General features: G+C 37.5%; 1 protein-coding gene across 5 annotated transcripts in view; it reads right to left on the bottom strand.

The window, feature by feature from the left end:
- CFAP70 (cilia and flagella associated protein 70) overlaps window positions 1-23,586 on the bottom strand; it is an 83,057-nt gene that overhangs the window by 59,211 nt on the left and 260 nt on the right. For all 5 annotated transcript variants that reach the window (XM_040242404.1, XM_040242406.1, XM_040242407.1 and 2 more), the window contains exons 2-9: window positions 22,003-22,105; window positions 20,911-21,100; window positions 13,410-13,508; window positions 13,161-13,240; window positions 7,966-8,145; window positions 5,429-5,611; window positions 3,408-3,502; window positions 159-258 (exon numbers count right to left, since the gene is read on the bottom strand). In XM_040242404.1, the coding sequence (XP_040098338.1) occupies window positions 159-258; window positions 3,408-3,502; window positions 5,429-5,611; window positions 7,966-8,145; window positions 13,161-13,240; window positions 13,410-13,508; window positions 20,911-21,100; window positions 22,003-22,065 (990 nt within the window). In that variant the 5' untranslated portion in view covers window positions 22,066-22,105. The remainder of the gene's footprint in view (window positions 1-158; window positions 259-3,407; window positions 3,503-5,428; window positions 5,612-7,965; window positions 8,146-13,160; window positions 13,241-13,409; window positions 13,509-20,910; window positions 21,101-22,002; window positions 22,106-23,586) is intronic.

Here is a 23,586-nt window from a genome sequence, read left to right as displayed (position 1 = left end):
GAAATTTTTAATATTAAGCAAATTAGGATGAGCTGGTTACCCTAGGGAACAGCCACACAGTTCACATTTTCCTTTGGTATCAGAATTAGAAGCAGAGTAACAGGCTGGGTCTGACACAGCATTTCTTCTACAAATATTTTTTAAGTGAACAAATTTACCTTTTCAAATTTAGCAGATTTCCCTTTGGGCACAACAACCAGAGGAACCCTTGTGATCTCTACAGGCCAAAATCGGCAATCAGCAATTCGCTTCTGAAAACTGCAAATCAAGAATCAGCCCATTAGCATTATATGCAAAAAGGGGATTAGTATAATTAAGGTTAAAATGAAGTATTCCGCTCTTTAAAAGTAATGGAATACTTATATGCAAAAATTCTTATTCAGTATGTGAACTTTTAAAACCTTCTCATAGTTATAAAATTCCAAAAATAATTATCCTATATTGCTAGGAGAAGCAAATTGTAGTTTTTGAGTGCAGTTTGACAATATAAATCAAAAGTCTTTAAAATGTTCATAGTCCTTGACCCAGAAATTCTACTTCTAGCAATTAATTCTAAAGAAATAATCAAACAAGTACGCACAAAGTACAAAATACATTTATTTCTACTGTGAAAGTAATCACAGTAGGACTTCCAGTGTCACCTTGGACACATAAAGAGCTCGAAAGCTGTCATTCTTGTCTTCACAACAAGAAAAAAGCTGTTCAAATAAAAAATCAATGACTTTTCTTAGATCCACCTAAGAATTAAGTTCATATGGCAAATCACCACCTTGAAAAATAGAGAAACAAGCAAGTACAGAGAAGCATAGCTAAGATTAGCTTACAGGCATCAGAAGCCACTAGAGCCAGTTTAACTAGTAGAAACACTTTAAAGATAATTGTGAAAAACTGCTGGAGACAGAATGAACTAAGCAGAGTTAAAAACTCCTGGGTTCCCACTCTTAGGGAGTCTGCACACTTTCTTAGGGTTTAAATCAAGGAGCTCCATCAGATTCTTATGGTGAAAACGGGAGAAAAATTGTCTTAGCAAGAAAGAAGGGAAAAGTAACTGTATTAAAATATGTCCAGAGTGTTCTCTGTAATAAAGGCCTGCTCTGTAAGGGAAATTACTTCATCAGAGTTTTATGTGACCCAGGGAAAGGGCAATTAGACAACTCTAGCCCTATTTAGCCTTCCTCTCTCACATGAGAAGAGGAAGAAAAAAAGACACACTTATGAAGTCACAACCTCGGGACTCAAACTCATTGAAATACTGAGATTTAATCACAGGATTATAGAAAACTTCCTTTCCCCAACACTTTACCACCATTCAACAGGATCTAGTATAATAACAGTGAATTATAACTGAGAATCTGCAAAACACATACCCTATTTGGGAAAAAGCTCTGAGCAAATCCAAAGACAACAGGGAAGGAGTAAAAAGACACTGAAGCCTCTAGCACTTACAGCTATAGTAAGTATTAAATACAGCCTACCTCCCAACCCAGGTAACATGAACCCTCACACTGAAAAACCCAATCACCACATTTCCTATTATCCAAAACTAATGTCCAGCCCTCAAAAGAAAAAAACTACAAGAAATGCTAAAAGGCAAGAAAAATACCATCTGAAGAGGCAGAGCTATAATATGAACTAGACTCAGATATGACACAGATTTTGAAATTATCAGGTAGATAATTTAAAATCACTGATTAATATGATAAGGACTCTAATGGCATAAGTAGAAAACACGTAAGAACAGATGGGTAATATACGTAGAGAGATGGCAGTTCTAAGAAAGAATCAAAAGGAAATGTTGGAAAGCAAAAACACTAACAAAAAAGAAAAATTAATTTGATGGGCTTATCAACAGACTGGACATAACTGAGGGAAAAAAGTCTGTGATCTTGAAGCTACTGAGCCAATAAAAATTTTCCAAACTGAAACAGAAAGGAGAAAAAAATTTTTAAATCACAAAAGAATATCTAAGAACTGTGGGACAATTACAAAAGGTATATAGGAATACCAGAAGGGGCAAAAAATGAGAAAGGAGCAGAAGAAATATTTGAAGTCACAATGGCTGCAAATTTTACCAAGTTAATGACAGACACCAAGCATAATAAATAAATAAATATATATATATATATATATATATATATATAAAATCTACACCTAGGTATATCATATTTAAATTGTAGAAAGCCAAAGAGAAAGAAAATCTTGAAGTCAGAGGAAAAGAAAAAAACTTACCTATAGAGGAATAAGGATAAGAATTATCTTGGATTTCCTTTCAGAAATCATGCAAGCAAGAGGAGAATGATGTGTAATACTTACAGTTCTGAAAGAAACAAACTACCAACTTAGAATTCTGTATCTACTGGAATTATCCTTCAAAGATGAAGGAAAGATAGACTTTTAGTCAAACAAAAATGGAAACAAGTTGTGGCCAGTAAACCTATGATGCATGAAATGCTAAAAGTCTTCACAGAAAAAGATATGAGATGGGTCAGAAATGTGGATCCATATAAAGACAGGAAGAGAATAAGAATGAAACAGATTTAGGTAAAATAAATTTAAATTTTTTCTTACTTTTAATTAGTCAAATAGATAACTGTTCAAAGTAATAAGAGCAACAATACATCCTTAATGAGGTATCAGCAAATCAAATCTAACAATGTACATTTATATTATACACTACGATCACACTGGGTATATAAGAACTTTGAAATATGTGATCAATTTTTTCATAATTCTAAAACTGTTCTAAAAAACCCTATTAATTTAAAATGTCTATATTTTCATTCGGATAATACATATATTGATAATCCTTTATGTCTCACTTCTCCCTAATCACTAGGTCACTGTGACCAGAGATTGACAGTTAACCACACAAAACTGTGCCGTGTTCTGCTTTAGTAAGTAAATCCTGGTCTGGTAGGGGTGACAATGTGTCCAACAAAACCACTCTTTCCTAAGTCTCTTTTTCTTTGAGAGACGGGCAATGAGATGAAAGAAGGTTCTACAAAAAGGGCTAATACAGCCAGCATGTGTCCTTTTTTAATCCATGAGCAGTTGCCTCTTCCAACTTTCTGCCAGGAATGTGATGGTGCAGGCTAGAGATCCAAAAAGCCATCTTGAACCATGAGATAACCTTGTGTATGGAATGCACACATTAGAGAAGGTAGAGCAAAGAGAAAGAGCCTGCATACCTAACAGTACTGTAGAGCCACCATACATACTAGGTCTGACCTTCTTTTACATGAAGAATCCACCATGGTTAAACCACCATCACTAGAAGCCTGCTATTAGCAGATGTGGTAGAAGAGAATCTCAGATCACCTTAACTCAGTTGTAAATAAACAAAAGTATAATAAAACATTTCTTCCCACAGTCTCTGTTGGTCAGGCATACTCCCTCCCTCTTCTTACCTGACCACTGCAGGAGGATCAAGGTAGCAGCGACTTTCTAAGTCCCAAGTAATCCTTTTCTTCATGCATTCTGCTTGGTTCCTAAATTCCCTATCCTATAAAATCACAAGACAGAGACTTTTATTCTCTCAATATGGCACGGTTGCCTCCAGCTCCTCCTATAAAATCACAAGACAGAGACTTTTATTCTCTCAGTATGGCATGGTTGCCTCCAGCTCCATCTGAGGGCATTCTTTTAATGGATTTGATCATAATAGTTTTATTACTACTACTATTACTACTCTAAGTATGACTACTACTAAAAACACTAACACCATCTTAAAGTTTTGAGTACTTTACCATTAATAAAGTACACAGAATAAATTACTTATATTATCCTTTTATCAATCCAATACTAACTGCCAAATATTCATTCACATAACCTCAATCAGTGATTCTCAACCCTGGATGCATATTAGAATTATCTGGAAGCTTTCCAAAACAAAAAATCAAAACTTGGGCATTGGTATTACTTTAAAAGTAAATTCTTATACAATTGACCTGGTTAGAGTTTGGCCACTGTTGTTTTAAAAGCTTTCCACATGACTACGATGAGCAACCAAGGTTGAGACCTAGTTACCCAAACTAAAATGGAACATAAAATCTAAATATCTAAAATAAAATATCTGATCTAGGTGAAAATATTAATAAAAGTAAAGCATGAATTTTTAGTAATCACAATGATGAGAAAAGACACTACACAAGATTTTAAAAATACTGCTAGCTTATCTCTGGGCTTCCCAAGTGGCTCTATTTAAAATATTTAGAATCAGACGCTAAAGTAATTCAACCACTCACTATAAAATTACTTCATCAAATGTTCCCACTAATGATTATGTTTGTTCAAGACACATTTGCAAATGTGTTTACAGAATTTCCTATGCCCTTGATAAACGTATGTTGTAGAAAAATATGAAGGAAGGAACAGAGGGGAGAGAGGGAAGGAGGGAAGAAAGGAAGGAATAAAAAGAATAATTTCAACAACTTAAATGTCCACCAACAGGAGACTAATTAAGCAAATTAAAGTATGTTCATACTATTTCATATCATACAGCAAGTACAAATAAAGAAAATGAATGAAAATGCTCTTCGTATATTTAGGTAGGAAAAACCTCCACGATATACTAGAAAGCAAAAAAAGCAAGTTGCAGAAGTATGTGAGTATATCACCATTTGTGGAAAAAATGACCGGGAAAGAATACATGTAGGTATTTGTGTGTATGAATATGTGAAGAAAAAACACATTTTCCATGCTTCCAATATGATTAAGCACTTTATATAACACTCAGTTAAAAATAAATAAACACTTCACACTTGAAATAAAGCAAAAATAGCATAGTCTTCCTGACAGGTTCTAGTTCTGAAAACAGCAAGACTTTAAATACTTTCTGTAAATCCGGACTCCCTAAAGAAAAACAATTTGCTCCCTGACTTTTACTATGTCAATGTCTATAAGCCAGTCTTTCTGAAATCTGACTCCCTTGTGCCCTTTGTGAGGAATCTTTAGGAAACTTTACTTTTCTGAACATTTTTGCTTCTGAGTCTTCCTTTGACTATGTACTTTTGCTTTATTTATATTCATAAAAAAGTATCTGAAAGGGAACACAAGAAACTAGAGTGAAGGTTAACTATCAGGGTGATGATCGAGGAAGGAATTAGGAAGAAGAGACAAAGACGAACAGGGAGACTTTAACTGCATATCTCTTCATGCTTTTTCAACTTGTGCCTATATTATAACCTACTCATAAATAAATAAATTGCAAATGAGATAAACAGTAAAATATGAATTAAATCAATTATTTTGGTTGTTGGACCTAAGTCAGGAAATATTTTAATCATATTTTTATAGATAATTGTTTTGACATAACTGTTTTAAGAGGTAATGGATGTATATGAGTTACAGTGATTTACAAACTGTAAACATGTTTTATCATAGGTCAGTACACTGAGATAACCACCAAAAAACCATCTAATTCTTTCACCTCAGGGTGGTTGAGTTCCCCTTCTTCTTCCTCATAAGGACCACCAACGATGAAACTATCAGGAATGTTATTAGCTCCAGGAGCCAGAATGTTGGCAATAGGCCATTTTTTGGGCCGAGGAACAGGTTCTCTTTCCCCTCCAACCTTCAGAGTTCCATTCTTGAAGAAGATGGGATAGTCCTTCTATAGAAATAAATACCATATAACAGGAAATTTTGTAAAAGACTATGAAGTGGACAAAAAAAGATTACCGAAGTGTCTTTCCAATGGAGTATCAGGTATTGTCTAACAGACCCTTCTGGGATTATCTGAGTCTAAAGAGGGGCCTATGTCCTTCATTTGTCTTTGTGCTATTTTATAATTCTTAAATTTATAGAAAATTGATAATAATGCAAATTATTCTTGTCCATAGATATGCACATGTATTTTGTCCAGTAAAAATATAACTCATTATTCCCCTATGGCTGATGATAAGTTTTGAATTATCAGCAAACATATTACAACTTTCCTGGTTGCTTACCAGGAAATAGGGGTTTCCCTGGTGGCTCAGAGGTTAAAGCGTCTGCCTGGAATGCAGGAGACCTGGGTTTGATCCCTGGGTCGGGAAGATCCCCTGGAGGAGGAAATGGCAACCCACTCCAGTACTCTTGCCTGGAGAATCCCATGGAGGGAGGAGCCTGGTAGGCTACAGTCCATGGGGTCACAAAGAGTCGGACACAGCTGGGCGACTTCACTTTCACTTACCAGGAAAAGGTAAGCAACCTTATCTCTGAACAAATCTGGGTCATTTGTTCAGATTCTTGTTTGAATTGGTTTAATCCCTTTATTTCATTTTATACTTATATGAGAGTCATGATGTATCTTTTTAAAAATTCTTTTACAAAACAAATGTGACAAAGGCCAAAAATATAAACATTTTTATATTTGCAATTCATCTAAAATAAATTTGCAACAGAAAACTGGCAGATTCTATAAACAGACAATTTAGAGAAAAGCAAATTAGAAAATCTAAAATTTAAATAAAAACATGCTAAATATCATGAATAAGTGAAATGCACATTAAAACCATGAGATATCATTTTTGACCGCAGATTGGGAAAGTCAAAGTCTGAAAATATTAAGTGTTGACAGCACTGTAAAGTTAATGGCATTCTTACACATAGTTGATGGAAATGTAAATTGGTATAACTATGGAAAGCAATTTTGTAGTCTATTATAAAAGTTAAAATTGGCATAACCTGTAAGTCAACTATTCTAACTCTTTGAGTTAAGTTTTAAAACTTCTGTGAAGGAGGAGCCTTTACGGGATAGTAGAGTAACAATCTTTGAAAATCTGCTCCTCAAAAAAAAACACCCAATAATGCTAGCAAAAACTGACAAAATTAAGGATGTCAAAACCATTCAATACGGACAGGACAGTCTTTCCAACAAATGGTTCTAAGAAGACAAGTTATTCACATGCAAAAGAATGAGATTGGTTCTTACCTAATACCATATACAAAAATTAACTCAAAAATGGATCAAAGGCCAAAAGATAAGAGCTAAAACTATAAAACTGTTAGATGCAAACATCGCATTTGGCAATGATTTCTTCGTTATAACAAAATTAAAAAATGGATAAACAGAACTTCATCAAAATTGAAAACTCTGGGGCATCAAAAGATACTAACCAGCATAAGAAAAGGCAACCAACAGAATGGGAGAAAATACTTACAAATCACACAGCTGATAAGGGATTAACAGCTAAAAAATATAGAGGACTCCTAAAATGCCAACGACAAAAAGACAAACAACCCAGGTCAGAAACGAGCAAAGCACTTGAATAGATATTTCCCCAAAGAAGATATAAAATGGCCAATAAGCACATGAAAAGATGCTCAGCATCCTTTAATTTTTATTTCACTAGGGAAATATAAATCAAAACACAAGGTTTGCTACTTCATATCTATTAAAATGGCTATTATGAAAAAAGAAAATAACAAGAGTTGGTAAATATTAGAGAAATTGCACTGCAGCTGGAGTGCTGAATGGTGAAAAGGAGTTGGAGACTTCTATGTGTAAAAAGTGTAAAATGGCAATAAAGCAGATGAAACTATTATACTTTTTTAGCAAGCAATTTGAAAAACTCTTTTAAGAGCCTCAAAAGACCCATACACATCATTCTATAGAAATCTGGACGAAGAAAATAACTTGGAAGTAAAAGACTATAATGTAAAACACTATACAAAATTTACAATATATACGCAAAAAGTAATCTTTGTAGAAATACGACTTCCAAAATTTGTCAGTTTTTAAGTGATTTACATATTTTCCACAATAAATATGTATTTATTGATATAAATTATACATAGACTATATGTAACATGTAAACTATACAACTGACATCCATGTATAAAACAAAAGTAAACTTGATTTTTTTTGAGCCTAAAAAACTCAGCTGTTAACAGAGCTTGCTTTGAATAAAATCTTAGGAGGAGAAGAAGAGATAGCCATACGAGTGTTTAAATCTGTATGAATATCAGGCTGTAAGTCTTTACCTCTCCAGCTGACGGAACTTGCATACCAACCATGTAGTTCTGCAGCGGCCCTATTGGAATGAAGGATTCAGGCACAGAGTAGGCAGCCTCCAATGTGACCTTCAGAAGATTGCCTCCTGAGATCTGGGCTGGGGTCAATAAGGGCTCCGCGACAAATACTTTAACTTCAAGGCTGCACTGCTATAAGAGTAAAATTACACAGAAATTTCAAAACGCCAGTGGCCTCCCCAGGTTTTACATTATCTCTTTTGAATCTTACATCACTGTTCAAGGTAAGAAGGTCAGGTTTAATTATTTCCATACAGAGGATTCAAATAACTCTTTCTAGGTCCCATAATTTAGAGATAAAGCCAAGAAGAGAATCTTATCTCAAAGTTAGAGCCCTTCCTTTCTGAGGGCAAGTATGAATACAAATACATATAGACAAGGAATCAGAAAGTTTTATACTGAAATGTTATTAATTGTTGCACATGAGTGAGTGAGATTAGAGTGCTTTTATTGCCAGTCTGTATTTTATGATTATTTCTGTAATTTAAATATAGAGCTGAAAAAAAATTTATATTTTTTATTAAATATTTTAAAATCATGTTCTTCAACATATTTCTGTTTTTCAAAGGTGAAAAAGTATTTCGGGCAGCATGAAAAGCTCTAGGAATGAATTGTTTTAGTCAGGCTACCAAGATTTGATCATAGCAAACACCCTCTTCCAACAACACAAGAGAAGACTCTACACACGGACATCACCAGATGGTCAACACCGAAATCAGATTGATTATATTCTCTGCAGCCAAAGATGGAGAAGCTCTATACAGTCAGCAAAAACAAGACTGGGAGCTGACTGTGGCTCAGATCACGAACTCCTTATTGTCAAATTCAAACTTAAATTGAAGAAAGTGGGGAAAACCACGAGACCATTCAGGTATGACCTAAATCAAATCCCTTATGACTATACAATGGAAGTGAGAAATAGATTTAAGGGACTAGATCTGATAGACAGAGTGTCTGATGAACTATGGATGGAGGTTCATGACATTGTACAGGAGACAGGGAGCAACCCATCCCCAGGAAAAAGAAATGAAAAAAGGAAAATGGCTGTCTGAGGAGGCCTTACAAATAGCTGTGAAAAGAAGAGAAGCAAAAGGCAAAGGAGAAAAGGAAAGATATAAGCATCTGAATGCAGAGTTCCAAAGAATAGCAAGTAGAGATAAGAAAGCCTTCCTCAGTGATCAATGCAAAGAAATAGAGGCAAACAATAGAATAGGAAAGACTAGAGATCTCTTCAAGAAAATTAGAGATATCAAGGGAACATTTCATGCAAAGATGGGCTCAATAAAGGACAGAAATTGTAGGGAACTAACAGAAGCAGAAGATATTAAGAAGAGGTGGCAAGAATACACAGAAGAGCTGTACAAAAAAGGTCTTCACGACCCAGATAATCACGATGGTGTGATCACTCACCTAGAGCCAGACATCCTGGAATGTGAAGTCAAGTGGGACTTAGGAAGCATCACTATGAACAAAGCTAGTGGAGGTGATGGAATTCCAGTTGAGCTATTTCAAATCCTAAAAGATGATTCTGTGAAAGTGCTGCCCTCAATATGCCAGCAAATTTGGAAAACTCAGCAGTGGCCACAGGACTGAAAAAGGTCAGTTTTCATTCCAATCCCAAAGAAAGGCAATGCCAAAGAATGCTCAAACTACTGCACAGCTGCACTCATCTCACACGCTATCAAGTAATGCTCAAAATTCTCCAAGCCAGGCTTCAACAATATGTGAACCGTGAACTCCCTGATGTTCAAGCTGTTTTAGAAAAGGCAGAGGAACCAGAAATGAAATTGAAACATCTGCTAGATTATCAAAAAAGCAAGAGAGTTCCAGAAAAACATCTATTTCTGCTTTATTGACTATGTCAAAGCCTCTGACTGTATGAATCACAATAAACTGTGGAAAATTCTGAGAGAGATGGGAATCCCAGACCACCTGACCTGCCTCTTGAGAAACCTGTATGCAGGTCAGGAAGCAACAGTTAGAACTGGACATGGAACAACAGACTGGTTCCAAATAGGAAAGGGAGTACGTCAAGGCCGTATATTGTCAACCGGCTTATTTAACTTCTATGCAGAGTACATCCTGAGAAACACTGGGCTGGAGGAAGCACAAGCTGGAATCAAGGTTGCCGGGAGAAATATCAATAACCTCAGATATGCAGATGACACCACCATTATGGCAGAAAGTGAAGAATAACTAAAGAGCCTCTTGATGAAAGTGAAAGTGGAGAGTGAAAAAGTAGGCTTAAAGCTCAAAATTCAGAAAACTAAGATCATGGCATCTGGTCCCATCACTTCATGGGAAATAGATGGGGAAATAGTGGAAACAGTGGCTGACTTTATTTTTCTGGGCTCCAAAATCACTGCAGATGGTGACTGCAGCCATGAAATTACTCCTTGGAAGGAAAGTTATGACCAACCTAGATAGCATATTGAAAAGCAGAGACATTACTTTGCCAACAAAGGTCCATCTAGTCAAGGCTATGGTTTTTCCAGTGGTCATGTATGGATGTGAGAGTTGGACTATAAAGAAAGCTGAGCACCGAAGAATTGATGCTTTTGAACTGTGGTGCTGGAGAAGACTCTTGCAAGTCCCTTGGACTGCAAGGAGATCCAACCAGTTCATCCTAAAGGAGATCAGTCTTGGGTGTTCATTGGAAGGACTGATGTTGAAGCTGAAACTCCAATACTTTGGCCACCTGATGTGAAGAGCTGACTCACTTGAAAAGACCCTGATGCTGGGAAAGATTGAGGGCAGGAGAAGAAGGGGACGACAGAGGATGAGATGGTTGGATGGCATCACTGACTCAATGGCCATGGGTTTGGGAACTCTGGGAGTTGGTGATGGACAGAGAGGCCTGGCGTGCTGCAGTCCATGGGGTCGCAAAGAGCTGGACATGACTGAGTGACTGAACTGAACTGAACTGAAGCAGGGGAAGAGATGAGATCATATTTATCCTTAAATCACTCTGCAAGCAGTGGGAAGGCAGAACTGGAGGGAAGCAAAGGCAGTTACAAGTCTACTTGTAATGTTCCAGGTGAGAGATTATAAGGTGATAAAGTGTAAGAATAAAGCTAAGAAGAGAGATTCCAAAGGCACACGATATAGAAAAGGCTGGATTTGGTGCAGGGCCAATTTGCAGATTAGTGTCAGAGTCCAGGTGAGCAGTCATGGAAGTAATATAAATTCTATAGATGTCCTATGATTTATGAATGAGTGATGCCACTATCCAAAATAAAATAAAAGGAAGATGCTAAGTTCAGTTTTAAAATGTTGAGTGGAATTTCATTATAGAGAAATCAGTAGGTAATTGTAAAGTCTGACATTCTGAAATTCAGGAGAGGGGTCTGAAGACTTTTAATTCAGCAGCTCCAGCTCAGGCCCCTCTCCTGAATTTCAGAATGTCAGACTTTACACGTGAAATTCATGGATGATACCCTTCCCCTCAAGTTTATGGATGATAGCCCTTCCCTAGGAGTTGAACACAGTTAAGAAAAGAAGGTGACCAAGGACAGAACCTTTATACTAAGCAACAGATAGAGGAAAGAGAGAAGCTTCAGTGGTGAGTCAGATTGTAAAGAATCTGCCTGCAGTGCAGGAGCCCTGGGTTGAATCCCTGGGTCGGAAAGATCTCCTGAAGAAGGGAATGGCAACCCACTCCAGCATTCTTGCCTGGGAAATCCCATGGACAGAGGGGTCTGGTGGGCTACAGTTCAAGGGGCTGCAAACAGTCAGACATGACTTAGTAACTACCACTACCACCACCAGGGGAAAGAGGTGCAATGCAGGAAGCCAAGAAGGTAGAGTCAGTGAGCTAGAAATCAGAATACCAAAGGGAGGAAAGATTTTTAAGAAGGAGAGACATTGGAGAATGTGGTATCTCTGATCAATACGTCTCCGAGAAGATAAGTGGAATGTCCCTCAGGTTTCTAATTTGTATTATTGAATATGACAAGGAATACCAGATGACAAATTGAAGTCTCCTTTTCAAGGACAGGTTTATATCATTTTAGTCTCTGAGTCTTGAAAAAACTAGTATATATGCTAATATATAAAATTAGTGAGAACTCTTATCATATATTTTTCCTTGTGTATGTGAAACAATTAAACACAGGACTATTATGAGCAGAGGTCACGAGGACTGACAAATCATTTGACTAACTTTTTTCCTACAGTGATTTCAAGGAATCAACAGCACAGAGGCTGGGACACTGGACCAAGGAAGGCAAACTGAGCTCAAATATCTACCTCTTTCCAGCATATGAAATGACAGAAAGATACTAAATGATTATCCTTATCATCAATAAAACAATAATGCTATAACAGCCCAAGAACAAGAAATGCCACCCCTGGACTACATAGTTTTAGGAATTCTTGACAGACAGAAAGAAAATTAAATCAGATCGACCAAAAAAAACTGGAAAAAAACAATCATATCCTACAGTAAGAGGAGAGAATCACAGCAGAGGCAGGAGTGGATTGTGGCAGAATCCACAAGAATCAGGAAGGGCCAACTTCAATTGTTAAACAGGGAACTGCATTCAGAATAGTTGGGACAGTTAGGCCTTTTTCACTCCTTTACTTGTGCAAAACAGAAGGCAGCTGTGGTGTCTGCTGAAGAGTGAGTATGTACCTGCACAAGAGTGGTAAAAGCAGTGCCTCAAGAAGCTGCTGATGCCAGGAGAAACTGAAACAAAGCCCAGAACACAAACCAGTAGCACAGCCTACCGACTCATGCTTCCCCTCTTCCGGTGGTCAGGGGCAGGCTACCATGCAGAAACTCTTAGGTGCTTCATATACTATTTAATTTAACCCACCAGGACATAGTTAAAGAGGTATTTTGACAGATAAACCTTCCCTATATATATCCCTGGGCAAAGTAACAGATATCTACTCTGTATCCATAATACCCCACCCCATCATTTAATCACACTGGTGGTCATAACTGTTGATGTGTGGACTATGAACTCCTAAGGTAGGATTCTGCCTTTTTTATCTTTGTTTCCCAGAACCTAGCACTATGTGTGCCTGTGAAAAGAAGGAAAGAAGGTGCCTGATGAATTAGACTCAACTAAATTGAACCTTAAGAGCAGACAGTCTTGACTGAACATCAGGCTGAAATGTTGGAGAGTTAAAACTCTGATTACCTCAACACCTGATCGAAAAGGTTCTATGGGCGAACCCGGCACAGGGTGCAGCGGTACCATTGTTTCAAACGAACTTTCTCCTGTGAAAAGAAGCCCAAGTCAAGCGAAAAAGGACGGGTTTTGCAGAGATAGCTGTGCTCATGTTTTCATCGCATCTCTCAAATTCATTGCGGGTGATTGTTGTACTTCTCTGGAACTAAGTTTTATGAGCTTGGTTATTTCTGCTGTTGAGCAAATCACACATCTGACCTTCCAGCAGAGGAAGAAGGTCCACCACAGCTTGACCAAGAACCATGGTCTTCTCCTCTTTCTGTTTCTTTTCCTTTGGTAAAACTTCAGTCACTGTTACTAGAAAAATCAAAACAAAGAAATGAGAACATGTCTAACTCATAAATCAGATAACCAAGGTGCAACAAAGCACTGTCAAAGAAAATCAAGTTAAGAGAAATGAACTGGAACCTCGAGAAGGCACCATTATTAGCGACTTCCAGTGGGAGACACTGGACCTTTTCAGTGACTTATTAAACGTTTTTCCAAGCAAATTATTTTTAAAAAGGATTTTATATCATAATCATGTACACACATCAGTATTACTGATACATATGATTATAACAAAGTTTCACGTAATATTCATCCTTCAGTTCAGTTCAGTTCAGTCACTCAGTCATGTCTGTCTCTTTGTGACCCAATGAATCGCAGCACGCAAGGCCATCTCTGTCCATCACCATCTCCCTGAGTTCACTCAGACTCACATCCATAGAGTCCGTGATGCCATCCAGCCATCTCATCCTCAGTCGTCCCCTTCTCCTCCTGCCTCCAATCCCTCCCAGCATCAGAGTCTTTTCCAATGAGTCAACTCTTCACATGAGGTAGCCAAAGTACTGGAGCTTCAGCTTTAGCATCATTCCTTAAAAATAATTCCCAGGGTTGATATTCTTCAGAATAGACTGGTTGGATCTCCTTGCAGTCCAAGGGACTCTCAAGAGTCTTCTCCAACACCACAGTTCAAAAGCATCAATTCTTCGGTGCTCAGCCTTCTCAACAGTCCAACTCTCACATCCATACATGACCACTGGAAAAACCATAGCCTTGACTAGACGGACCTTAGTCGGCAAAGTAATGTCTCTGCTTTTGAATATGCTATCTAGGCTGGTCATAACTTTCCTTCCAAGGAGTAGGCGTCTTTTAATTTCATGGCTGCAGTCACCATCTGCAGTGATTTTGGAGCCCCCCAAAATAAAGTCTGACACTGTTTCTACTGTTTCCCCATCTATTTCCCATGAAATGATGGGACCAGATGCCACGATCTTCGTTTTCTGAATGTTGAGCTTTAAGCCAACTTTTTCACTCTCCTCTTTCACTTTCATCAAGAGGCTTTTTAGCTCCTCTTCACTTTCTGCCATAATGGTGGTGTCATCTGCATATCTGAGGTTATTGATATTTCTCCCGGCAATCTTGATTCCAGCTTGTGTTTCTTCCAGACCAGCGTTTCTCATGATGTACTCTGCATAGAAGTTAAATAAGCAGGGTGACAATATATAGCCTTGACGTACTCCTTTTCCTATTTGGAACCAGTCTGTTGTTCCATGTCCAGTTCTAACCGTTGCTTCCTGACCTGCATACAGATTTCTCAAGAGGCAGGTCAGGTGGTCTGGTATTGCCATCTCTTTCAGAATTTTCCAGTTTATTGTGAACCACACAGTCAAAGGCTTTGGCATAGTCAGTAAAGCAGAAATAGATGTTTTTCTGGAACTCTCTTGCTTTTTCCATGATCCAGCAGATGCTGGCAATTTGATCTCTGGTTCCTCTGCCTTTTCTAAAACCAGCTTGAACATCAGGGAGTTCACAGTTCACGTATTGCTGAAGCCTGGCTTGGAGAATTTTGAGCATCACTTTACTAGCATGTGAGATGAGTGCAACTGTGCGGTAGTTGGAGCATTCTTTGGCATTGCCTTTCTTTGGAATTGGAATGAAAACTGACCTTTTCCAGTCCTGTGGCCACTGCTGAGTTTTCCAAATTTGCTGGCGTATTTAGGGCAGAACTTTCACAGCATCATCTTTCAGGATTTGAAACAGCTCAACTGGAATTCCATCACTTCCACTAGCTTTGTTCGTAGTGATGCTTTCTAAGGCCCACCTGACTTTACATTCCAAGATGTCTGGCTCTAGATTAGTGATCACATCATCATAATTATCTGGGTCGTGAAGATCTTATTTGTACAGTTCTTCCATGTATTCTTGCCACCTCTTCTTAATATCTTCTGCTTCTGTTAGGTCCATACCATTTCTGTCCTTTATCGAGCCCATCTTTGCATGAAATGTTCCCTTGGTATCTCTAATTTTCTTGAAGAGATCTCTAGTCTTTCCCATTCTGTTGTTTTCCTTTATTTCTTTGCATTGATCACTGAAAAAGGCTTTCTTATCTCTTCTTGCTATTCTTTGGAACTCTGCATTCAGATGCTTTTATCTTTCCTTTTCTCCTTTGCTTTTCACCTCTCTCCTTTTCACAGCTATTTGTAAGGTCTCCCCAGACAGCCATTTTGCTTTTTTGCATTTCTTTTCCATGGGGATGGTCTTGATCCCTGTCTCCTGTACAATGTCATGAACCTCATTCCATAGTTCATCAGGCACTCTATCTATCAGATCTAGTCCCTTAAGTCTATTTCTTACTTCCACTGTATAATCATAAGAGATTTTATTTAGGTCATACCTGAATGGTCTAGCGGTTTTCCCTATTTTCTTCAATTTGAGTCTGAATTTGGTAATAAGGAGTTCATGATTTGAGCCACAGTCAGCTCCTGGTCTTGTTTTCATTGACTGTATAGAGCTTCTCCATCTTTGGCTGCAAAGAATATAATCAATCTGATTTCGGTGTTGACCATCTGGTGATGTCCATGTGTAGAGTCTTCTCTTATGTTGTTGGAAGAGAGTGTTTGCTATGAATTTCAAATATGTAAAAATGAGTAGCACAGATGGTGAAGAATCTGCCTGAAATGCAGGAGACCCAGGTTCAATCCCTGGGTTGGGAAGATCCCCTGGAGAAGGAAACGGCAACCCACTCCAGTATTCTTACCTGAAAAACCCCATAGACAGAGGAGCCTGGTGGACTATAGTCCATGGGGTCACAAACAGTTGGATGCGACTAACAGGCACACACAGTATAATGAATATTCCTATTAAGCTTATATGCAGAGTACATCATGAGAAACACTGGGCTGGAAGAAACACCAGCTGGAATCAAGGTTGCCGGGAGAAATATCAATAACCTCAGATATGCAGATGACACCATCCTTATGGCAGAAAGTGAAGAAGAACTAAAGAGCCTCTTGATGAAAGTGAAAGGGGAGAGTGAAAAAGTTGGCTTAAAGCTCAAAATTCAGAAAACTAAGATCATGGCATCCGGTCCCATCACTTCATGGGAAATAGATGGGGAAATAGTGGAAACAGTGGCTGACTTTATTTTTCTGGGCTCCAAAATCACTGCAGATGGTGACTGCAGCCATGAAATTAAAAGACGCTTACTCCTTGGAAGGAAAGTTATGACCAACCTAGATAGCATATTCAAAAGCAGAGACATTACTTTGTCAACAAATGTCTGTCTAATCAAGGCTATGGTTTTTCCAGTGGTCATGTATGGATATGAGAGTTGGACTGTGAAGAAAGCTGAGGGCCGAAGAATTGATGCTTTTGAACTGTGGTGTTGGAGAAGACTCTTGAGAGTCCCTTGGACTGTAAGGAGATCCAACCAGTCCATCCTAAAGGAGATCAGTCCTAGGTGTTCATTGGAAGCACTGATGCTGAAGCTGAAACTCCAATACTTTGGCCACCTCATGCGAAGAGCTGACTCACTGGAAAAGACCCTCATGCTTGGAAGGATTGGGGGCAAGAGGAGAAGGGGACGACAGAGGATGAGATGGCTGGATGGCATCACTGACTCTACGGACATGAGTTTGAGTGAACTCCGAGAGTTGGTGATGGAGGGAGGCCTGGCGTGCTGCGATTTATGGGGTCGCAAAGAGTCGGACACAACTGAGCAACAACTGAACTGAACTGATAACCATCACGGAGGTTTAACAATAGTTAGCATATACTTGCTTCATGTTTGTGGAAATACTTCCAAGTAAGTTACAGACGTCTTTACGTTTTACTCCCAAATATTAAAGTGTACAAATCCAAAATACCATGCTTTCCTACATAACCACAACACCTCTCTCACATCTAGTAAATATGCACAACAGCATCAAATATAATGCCTTACTTAATGCATCTAATGCCCAGTCTACATCTAACATTTCTCAACTGTCCTAAAATTTATTCTGTAGCTGGTTTGTATCAAAGGCCACATGTTGCAATTGGCTGTCATGTTTCTTCATGTTCTTTTCATTTACAACTGTCCCTCCTCCCACATACGTTTTTTTAATATGGCACGGCTTTCTCGAAGACATCAGGACAGTTATAGAGAATATCTCACCTTCTGGATTCATCTTTTTTCTTTCTCATTGTATTTGTTTCTCATCCTTGTTTCCTCTAAATTTAGGTTCCTCTGTCAGCATTTTTATACAATTAGGTAACATACTTGTCTAAATGTTACATTATTAAACTCTGTGATCTTGCTAACTGTGAAAATGGAATCTCTGCTTAATTTTATTTCTCGTATTAAAGTGAGATTGAACATTTTCCATATGTTTAATGTAAGTTATGTTTCTTTATCTGTGAAATTTTCATATCTCTTTCATATGCTTTGTGCATTTATCCATTAGGTTCTAGGTGTTTTTTTAATTGGCATATAGGAGCTCTTTAAAGGGAAAGTATAGAACAGAACTGCAAACTGTATCTCAGTTTGTGATATCTTATAGTTGCTTATGTAAAATGTATTTTGTTTTCCTTCTGTGGCTTCTGCATTGGTAAAATACTTAGAAAGGCTTCACTACTCTGTTTGTTTAATTATGGTACATAATTTAATTTTGTATGCATATTTTATCCATCTATAATTTATAATTCAAAAAATTCAAAAAAGACACATGTACCCTTGTTCATAGTAGCACTACTCACAATAGCCAAGACATGGACACAACTTAAGTGTCCATCCACAGATGAATGGATAAGGAGGATACACACACACACACACACACACACACACACACATAACGGAATACCAGACATCCATAATGAAGATTGAAATGAGGCCACTTGTAACAACATGGATGCAACCAGAGATTACCATACTAAGTGAAGTAAGTCAGAAAAAGAAAGACAACTACCATATGATATCACTTATATGTGGAAACAAAAATATGGCACAAAAAAAGTAGATATATATGTATGTGTAACTGACTCTTTGCTGTATGGCAATAACTAACACAACATTGTAAATCAACTATACTCCAATAAAAACTTTAAATTTAAAAAGTCGTCATTAAGTCAAATTATAGTATATCCTAATGGAATATTCAAAGTGACAATTCTAATTTAAACATATGTCAAGGCTACTAACGTTAATAACAAAAAAGACAAAACAAAACAAAAATAAATAAATAAAATATGGCACAAACGAACCTATCCATAAAACAGAAACAGACTCACAGACACAGACAACAGACTTGTGGCTGCCAAGGCAAAGTGGGTGAGGGAGAGGGATGGACGGGGAGTTTGAGGTTAATAAGTCGAACTATCAAGTTTAGAATGGATAAACCACAAGGTCCTACTGTATAGCACAGGGAACTATAATCTCCTGGGATAAACCATAATGCAAAAGAATATTAAAAAAGAATGCATGTATGTGTATAACTGAGTCACTTTGTTGTACAGTAGAAATTAGCACTGAAGGAAAGGTACATGGCTCAAAATAGCCTGGAGCTAAAACTCCCCTTCAGGTCCTCCCCACCATTCTATGCAAAACAAGAACTCTTATCCGAAGGAAAAAATGGACATTAAGGTTGATTACACGCTGCTCCCAGCTGGTCCAGCCTCTGGCCGATCTCCAAAATTCCTTGCCCCAGCCGTTTAAGAGATAACTACTCTGAACAACAATGTGTTGGAGAAGACTCTTGAGAGTCCCTTGGACTGCAAGGAGATCCAACCAGTCCATTCTGAAGGAGATCAGCCCTGGGATTTCTTTGGAAGGAATGATGCTAAAGCTGAAACTCCAGTACTTTGGCCTCTTCATGCGAAGAGTTAACTCATTGGAAAAAACTCTGATGCTGGAAGGGATTGGGGGCAGGAGGAGAAGGGGATGACAGAGGATGAGATGGCTGCATGGCATCACTGACTCGATGGAAGTGAGTCTGAGTGAACTCCAGGAGTTGGTGATGGACAGGGAGGCCTGGCGTGCTGTGATCCATGGGGTCGCAAAGGGTCGGACACGACTAAGCGACTGAACTGAACTGACTCCGAACAACACTGGAGAAGAACAGGCCCCCTTAAGACCGTAACTTTCTACATACATGTCTATATATACTTACTCATTTCTTAGGTTAGTGCAGCAGCTCGATAATCTGACTGCTGCCCCTTCTTGCCTCATAAAAGGTGATCTGTTCCTGTAAAGTGCCGGTCTCATTCTTTTTCTGAACCTCGCCTTCTCTAACTCCCTTACCTTACAAGCACAACATTAGAAATCAACTGTACTTCAATAAAAATAAATAAATAAAGTAAAAATTTTAAAATCACACTATCAAAAAAAAAGGATATGGATTAAAACAAAATAAAACAAAAAAAGACTTAGCCTAGAATATAGGCTAAGAATATAGGTTTAGGGACAAAGTGTTTCAGAGATAATATTATGTAGCTAGCAACTATAAAAGTGTGAATATAGAAACTGTCCATTTATTTATCCATTCATTCTTTCAACAAATATTTTTGAGCCCTTTTATATCCCAGATATTTCTAGATGCTAGAAATTCTGAAATAAGATACTGATTTCAAAAAGTGTCTCCTCTAAAAAGGAAGATAGTTAAAAACTGCTCTACAGGATGGTGAATATACAGAAGTACAGATAGGGTTGCCAGATGCCCAATTAATATGAATTTCAGATAAAGAACAAATAATTTTTTAGTGTAAATATGTCTCAAATAGTTTTTTGCTTTTTTTTTCCCCCCCTTAAATCTGACAGCCCTAAATATAAGAATACAAAGGAAAAACTTCCAAACCAGCTTAGGAGACCAACGTTGCAAAGTCCAAATATATGTCTATTCATTTATGCCCATGGATTTATTTGAGGATTATCTCCATTCTTGTTTGACTGTTAACAGAACTTACTAGTTACTAAATAGTTATTAAATAATATTTTTAGGGAAATTAAAATGAGTTGTACACATGAATAGATCAAATTATCTATATATCACTGGTCTTGCTTTCAAACTTGGGGTTCTTTTTTTTTTTCATAAAAGAGTATGTTTACTTCTTTCTATATTATTGCTTACTATTTCTTCAAAATTGCATAAATTCTCTCTTTTTTTTTGATCATATATGTGTTTTATTATCAACTGCTGGAAGGAATAAAGCCAATTTGTAAAAAAATTTTAAATCATTTAAAGAAGTCCAGTTACATGTCAAAAGGTCTTTGATACTACTTGATTAAAATTAGCAGGTCATGGTGACAGCTGCCAGAACCAGGTAAGACTCAAATTATTCTGTGTTATTTTTAGATTAAAAAGGTTAAGATGTGTTCATCTGTCCCAACAAGAGCTACTAAATACCTCAGAATACCCTGATCATTCACATAATTAATGTATCTAGAATCACAAAGACTTACAGAACACAGGTTTGTGGGCGAGGTCATCTAAAGCAATTCCTCCTCCTTCAGGATTGAACTCAAAGCTGCAAGTGAAGTTGTATTTTGCAGTTCCTTCTGGAGAAACAGTAATTTTTGCAGAGTCTCCCAGAACCACTTGATTGAATTCTGCACGAATAAAGGTAACTGAAGTATCTCCTTTAAAACCTTTCTGTTGACAGAAACATACTTTACAATTATATTCAAATAGAGAATTTTCCTAAGTCTGGCAACCCATTGTGATTTTAAACATTTTTCTAACAAGCTATACCACAAATACAAATGGGGGAAGTAGAAAGTTATTAAACAAATACAGCTGCAGCTAAATGCAATATTCTATTTAAAGGCCATTAAGTTGGAAGTTTTGAAAAATAAGTTATTGTGTTTATATGATTATAAAAGCACACTGTGGAAATTTTTTATGATTTTATTTTTAATTGGAGTGGAAGTTTTGAAAAAGTGAGGAAAGCACATAGAAAAACTAATTACCTGTAATAATATATTTTCTAGTGTTTTGTTGTTATGTAGATATATATACACACATTTATATATACCTTTAAAATAAAGTAGAGATCATTTATTATATCCTGTTTTGGAATAAGCTGTTTGACTTCATAGTACTGAAGGAATACTTTGACATTTCATTATTCTTTTAAAGTTTAATAGTTATACTGTAATTTCATCAAATGAAATTAATCACAAGAGAAGCTCTGGAAGAATTCAGATGCTTTTCAGGAGAAAGGAACTGCTGTTTAGGAAAATGAAAACTAGCTGTTTTACCCTCATTAAGTTTAGTATTTAAATTGCCAGGTATTTTATACACACTAACATGACTTGCAGATTATAGACTGACAATAAGGAACACTGAGAAGGAAGTGCCATTACTATGTAAAACCAAGAGATTTGGTGGGACAGAAATATGCAGAACTCCATTCCTCCTGCTAATGTTCCCAACACATTCTTTCCCAAGCCGCAATAGGATGACTGACAGGGAGACAGGAGACTAAAGACAAAAGTACTCTCAAGAAGAACGAATAAACTAGGGACTTCCAGAATTCCCGAAAATAACTTTACCAAGTCATATCCCTCTGTCACAGTGATCTGCACAGGTCTGCCTGTCGATGACACCTGCTCCATATCAGCACCTGGGCAAAATCTCTCTGGTCTTCTTTGAGCTCTGTGAACATAATAAGTGAACCTGTTCCCTTATATTCCACAGCTGCACAACCATCCACTTTACATCATAACCAATACCAGGGGAAAACCTAGGGAAACGCCTTACTCTAGTACTGCTTTGTCCTCTTTCCAACCATTGGTGCCAGACAGGCAGTGCTTTAGGGAGCTAGTCACAAGGCTGACTCAGCTGGGTAGTGCTAAAAAATCGTCCTTATACATGTAACTACCCATTAGGAGCAAATTATGACGAGGCAAAGAGGGTAGGAATGCCATCACCTCACCTCCCATCCCCCACATCCTTCATAGTGGTTTTGGTAGCTTTTTTCTTTTTTCTGATGTGCAAGACTCCCCTCAAGGGTTATTTAATCTCTTAGTTTTAGAAAAACATATTTTGATAACAAGAAAGAAGCAACCATACAGAATGTTAGCCCACTGAAAAAAGTTCTGACATATGTCTTATTTAGTCAAATATATTTTCAAATGATTTTACAACACTGAGGACACAATTTCAAAAATAAATTGGATAGCTGTTAAGGAAAAAAAAGGTCATATTTTCTGACTCAATTAAAAATGGAACTTAATGCAATTCCAACATTTTCATAGGATATACTTTGTTAAGTGTGTCTAGGCTGGTGGTACAAAAAAAAAAAAAAAAAAGAGAGAGAGATGTTGCTGTCCCCAAGCTTTGTAAGTATTCTGCCTCTTTCTAACAACTCGCTCACTTTCCGTTACCTACAAGTCTCAGATCACTTGTGAAATGTTATGTCTCCAGGCTGACTTAGGGCCTAAGTGGCCCTGACAACTTTCTTACCAAGTTTACATTTGAAATGATCTTGTCTCCTTTTTTCTTTTTCAATAGCAGTACACGAATTAGGCCTTCACTAGCCTGACCCTGGAGAAATGCCTAACTTTTCTGGGCCTCAGTGTCACCTTCAGTAAAACGGATAATACAACCTGACCTGTTACACATTTGTTGTGAATAGCCACTAAAATAGTAAAACTGCTTAATCAATGAAGCACTTCACAAAAGGTGTTACTGACAGGCACTACTTGAGTGCTACTGAATGCTCAATTACTCCTTTAAAGACAAGTAGTCTGTCACACATTTCTGCAGCCCCTGAGTGCCTGCCATCATGCCTTGTCGGCAAGAGTGGTTAGCAGCATATTTGTTAAATGAGTGCAAGAAATCTGGCCAGCTAAAAATTATAGTCAAGGCAATCAGGTGGGGGCTCCTGTTGCCACCGACAAGGTACGCGTTTGTTATCTGCTCAGAAGTTTCAGGAGGGGAAGTCAGATTAGAAATAGGTTAGATGCACTACAGTAAATCAACTATACTACAATCTTAAAAATTTTAATATAATAAAAAAAATTTTAATAGCTAAAAAAAACACCGAAAAAGGAACAGTTTACATGAAAGATGATGTTACTGGCGGTGGTCTGGAGACAGAAGCCCAGTGTGCGCTTACTGTGGGGGAATCTCGG

Source organism: Oryx dammah, unplaced genomic scaffold (genome assembly GCF_014754425.2).
Source record: "Oryx dammah isolate SB20612 unplaced genomic scaffold, SCBI_Odam_1.1 HiC_scaffold_6, whole genome shotgun sequence".
NCBI classification, from domain to species: domain Eukaryota; kingdom Metazoa; phylum Chordata; class Mammalia; order Artiodactyla; family Bovidae; genus Oryx; species Oryx dammah.
The sequence above is the reverse complement of the archived record's forward strand: the minus strand, read 5'-3'. Positions and strand labels throughout refer to the sequence as shown.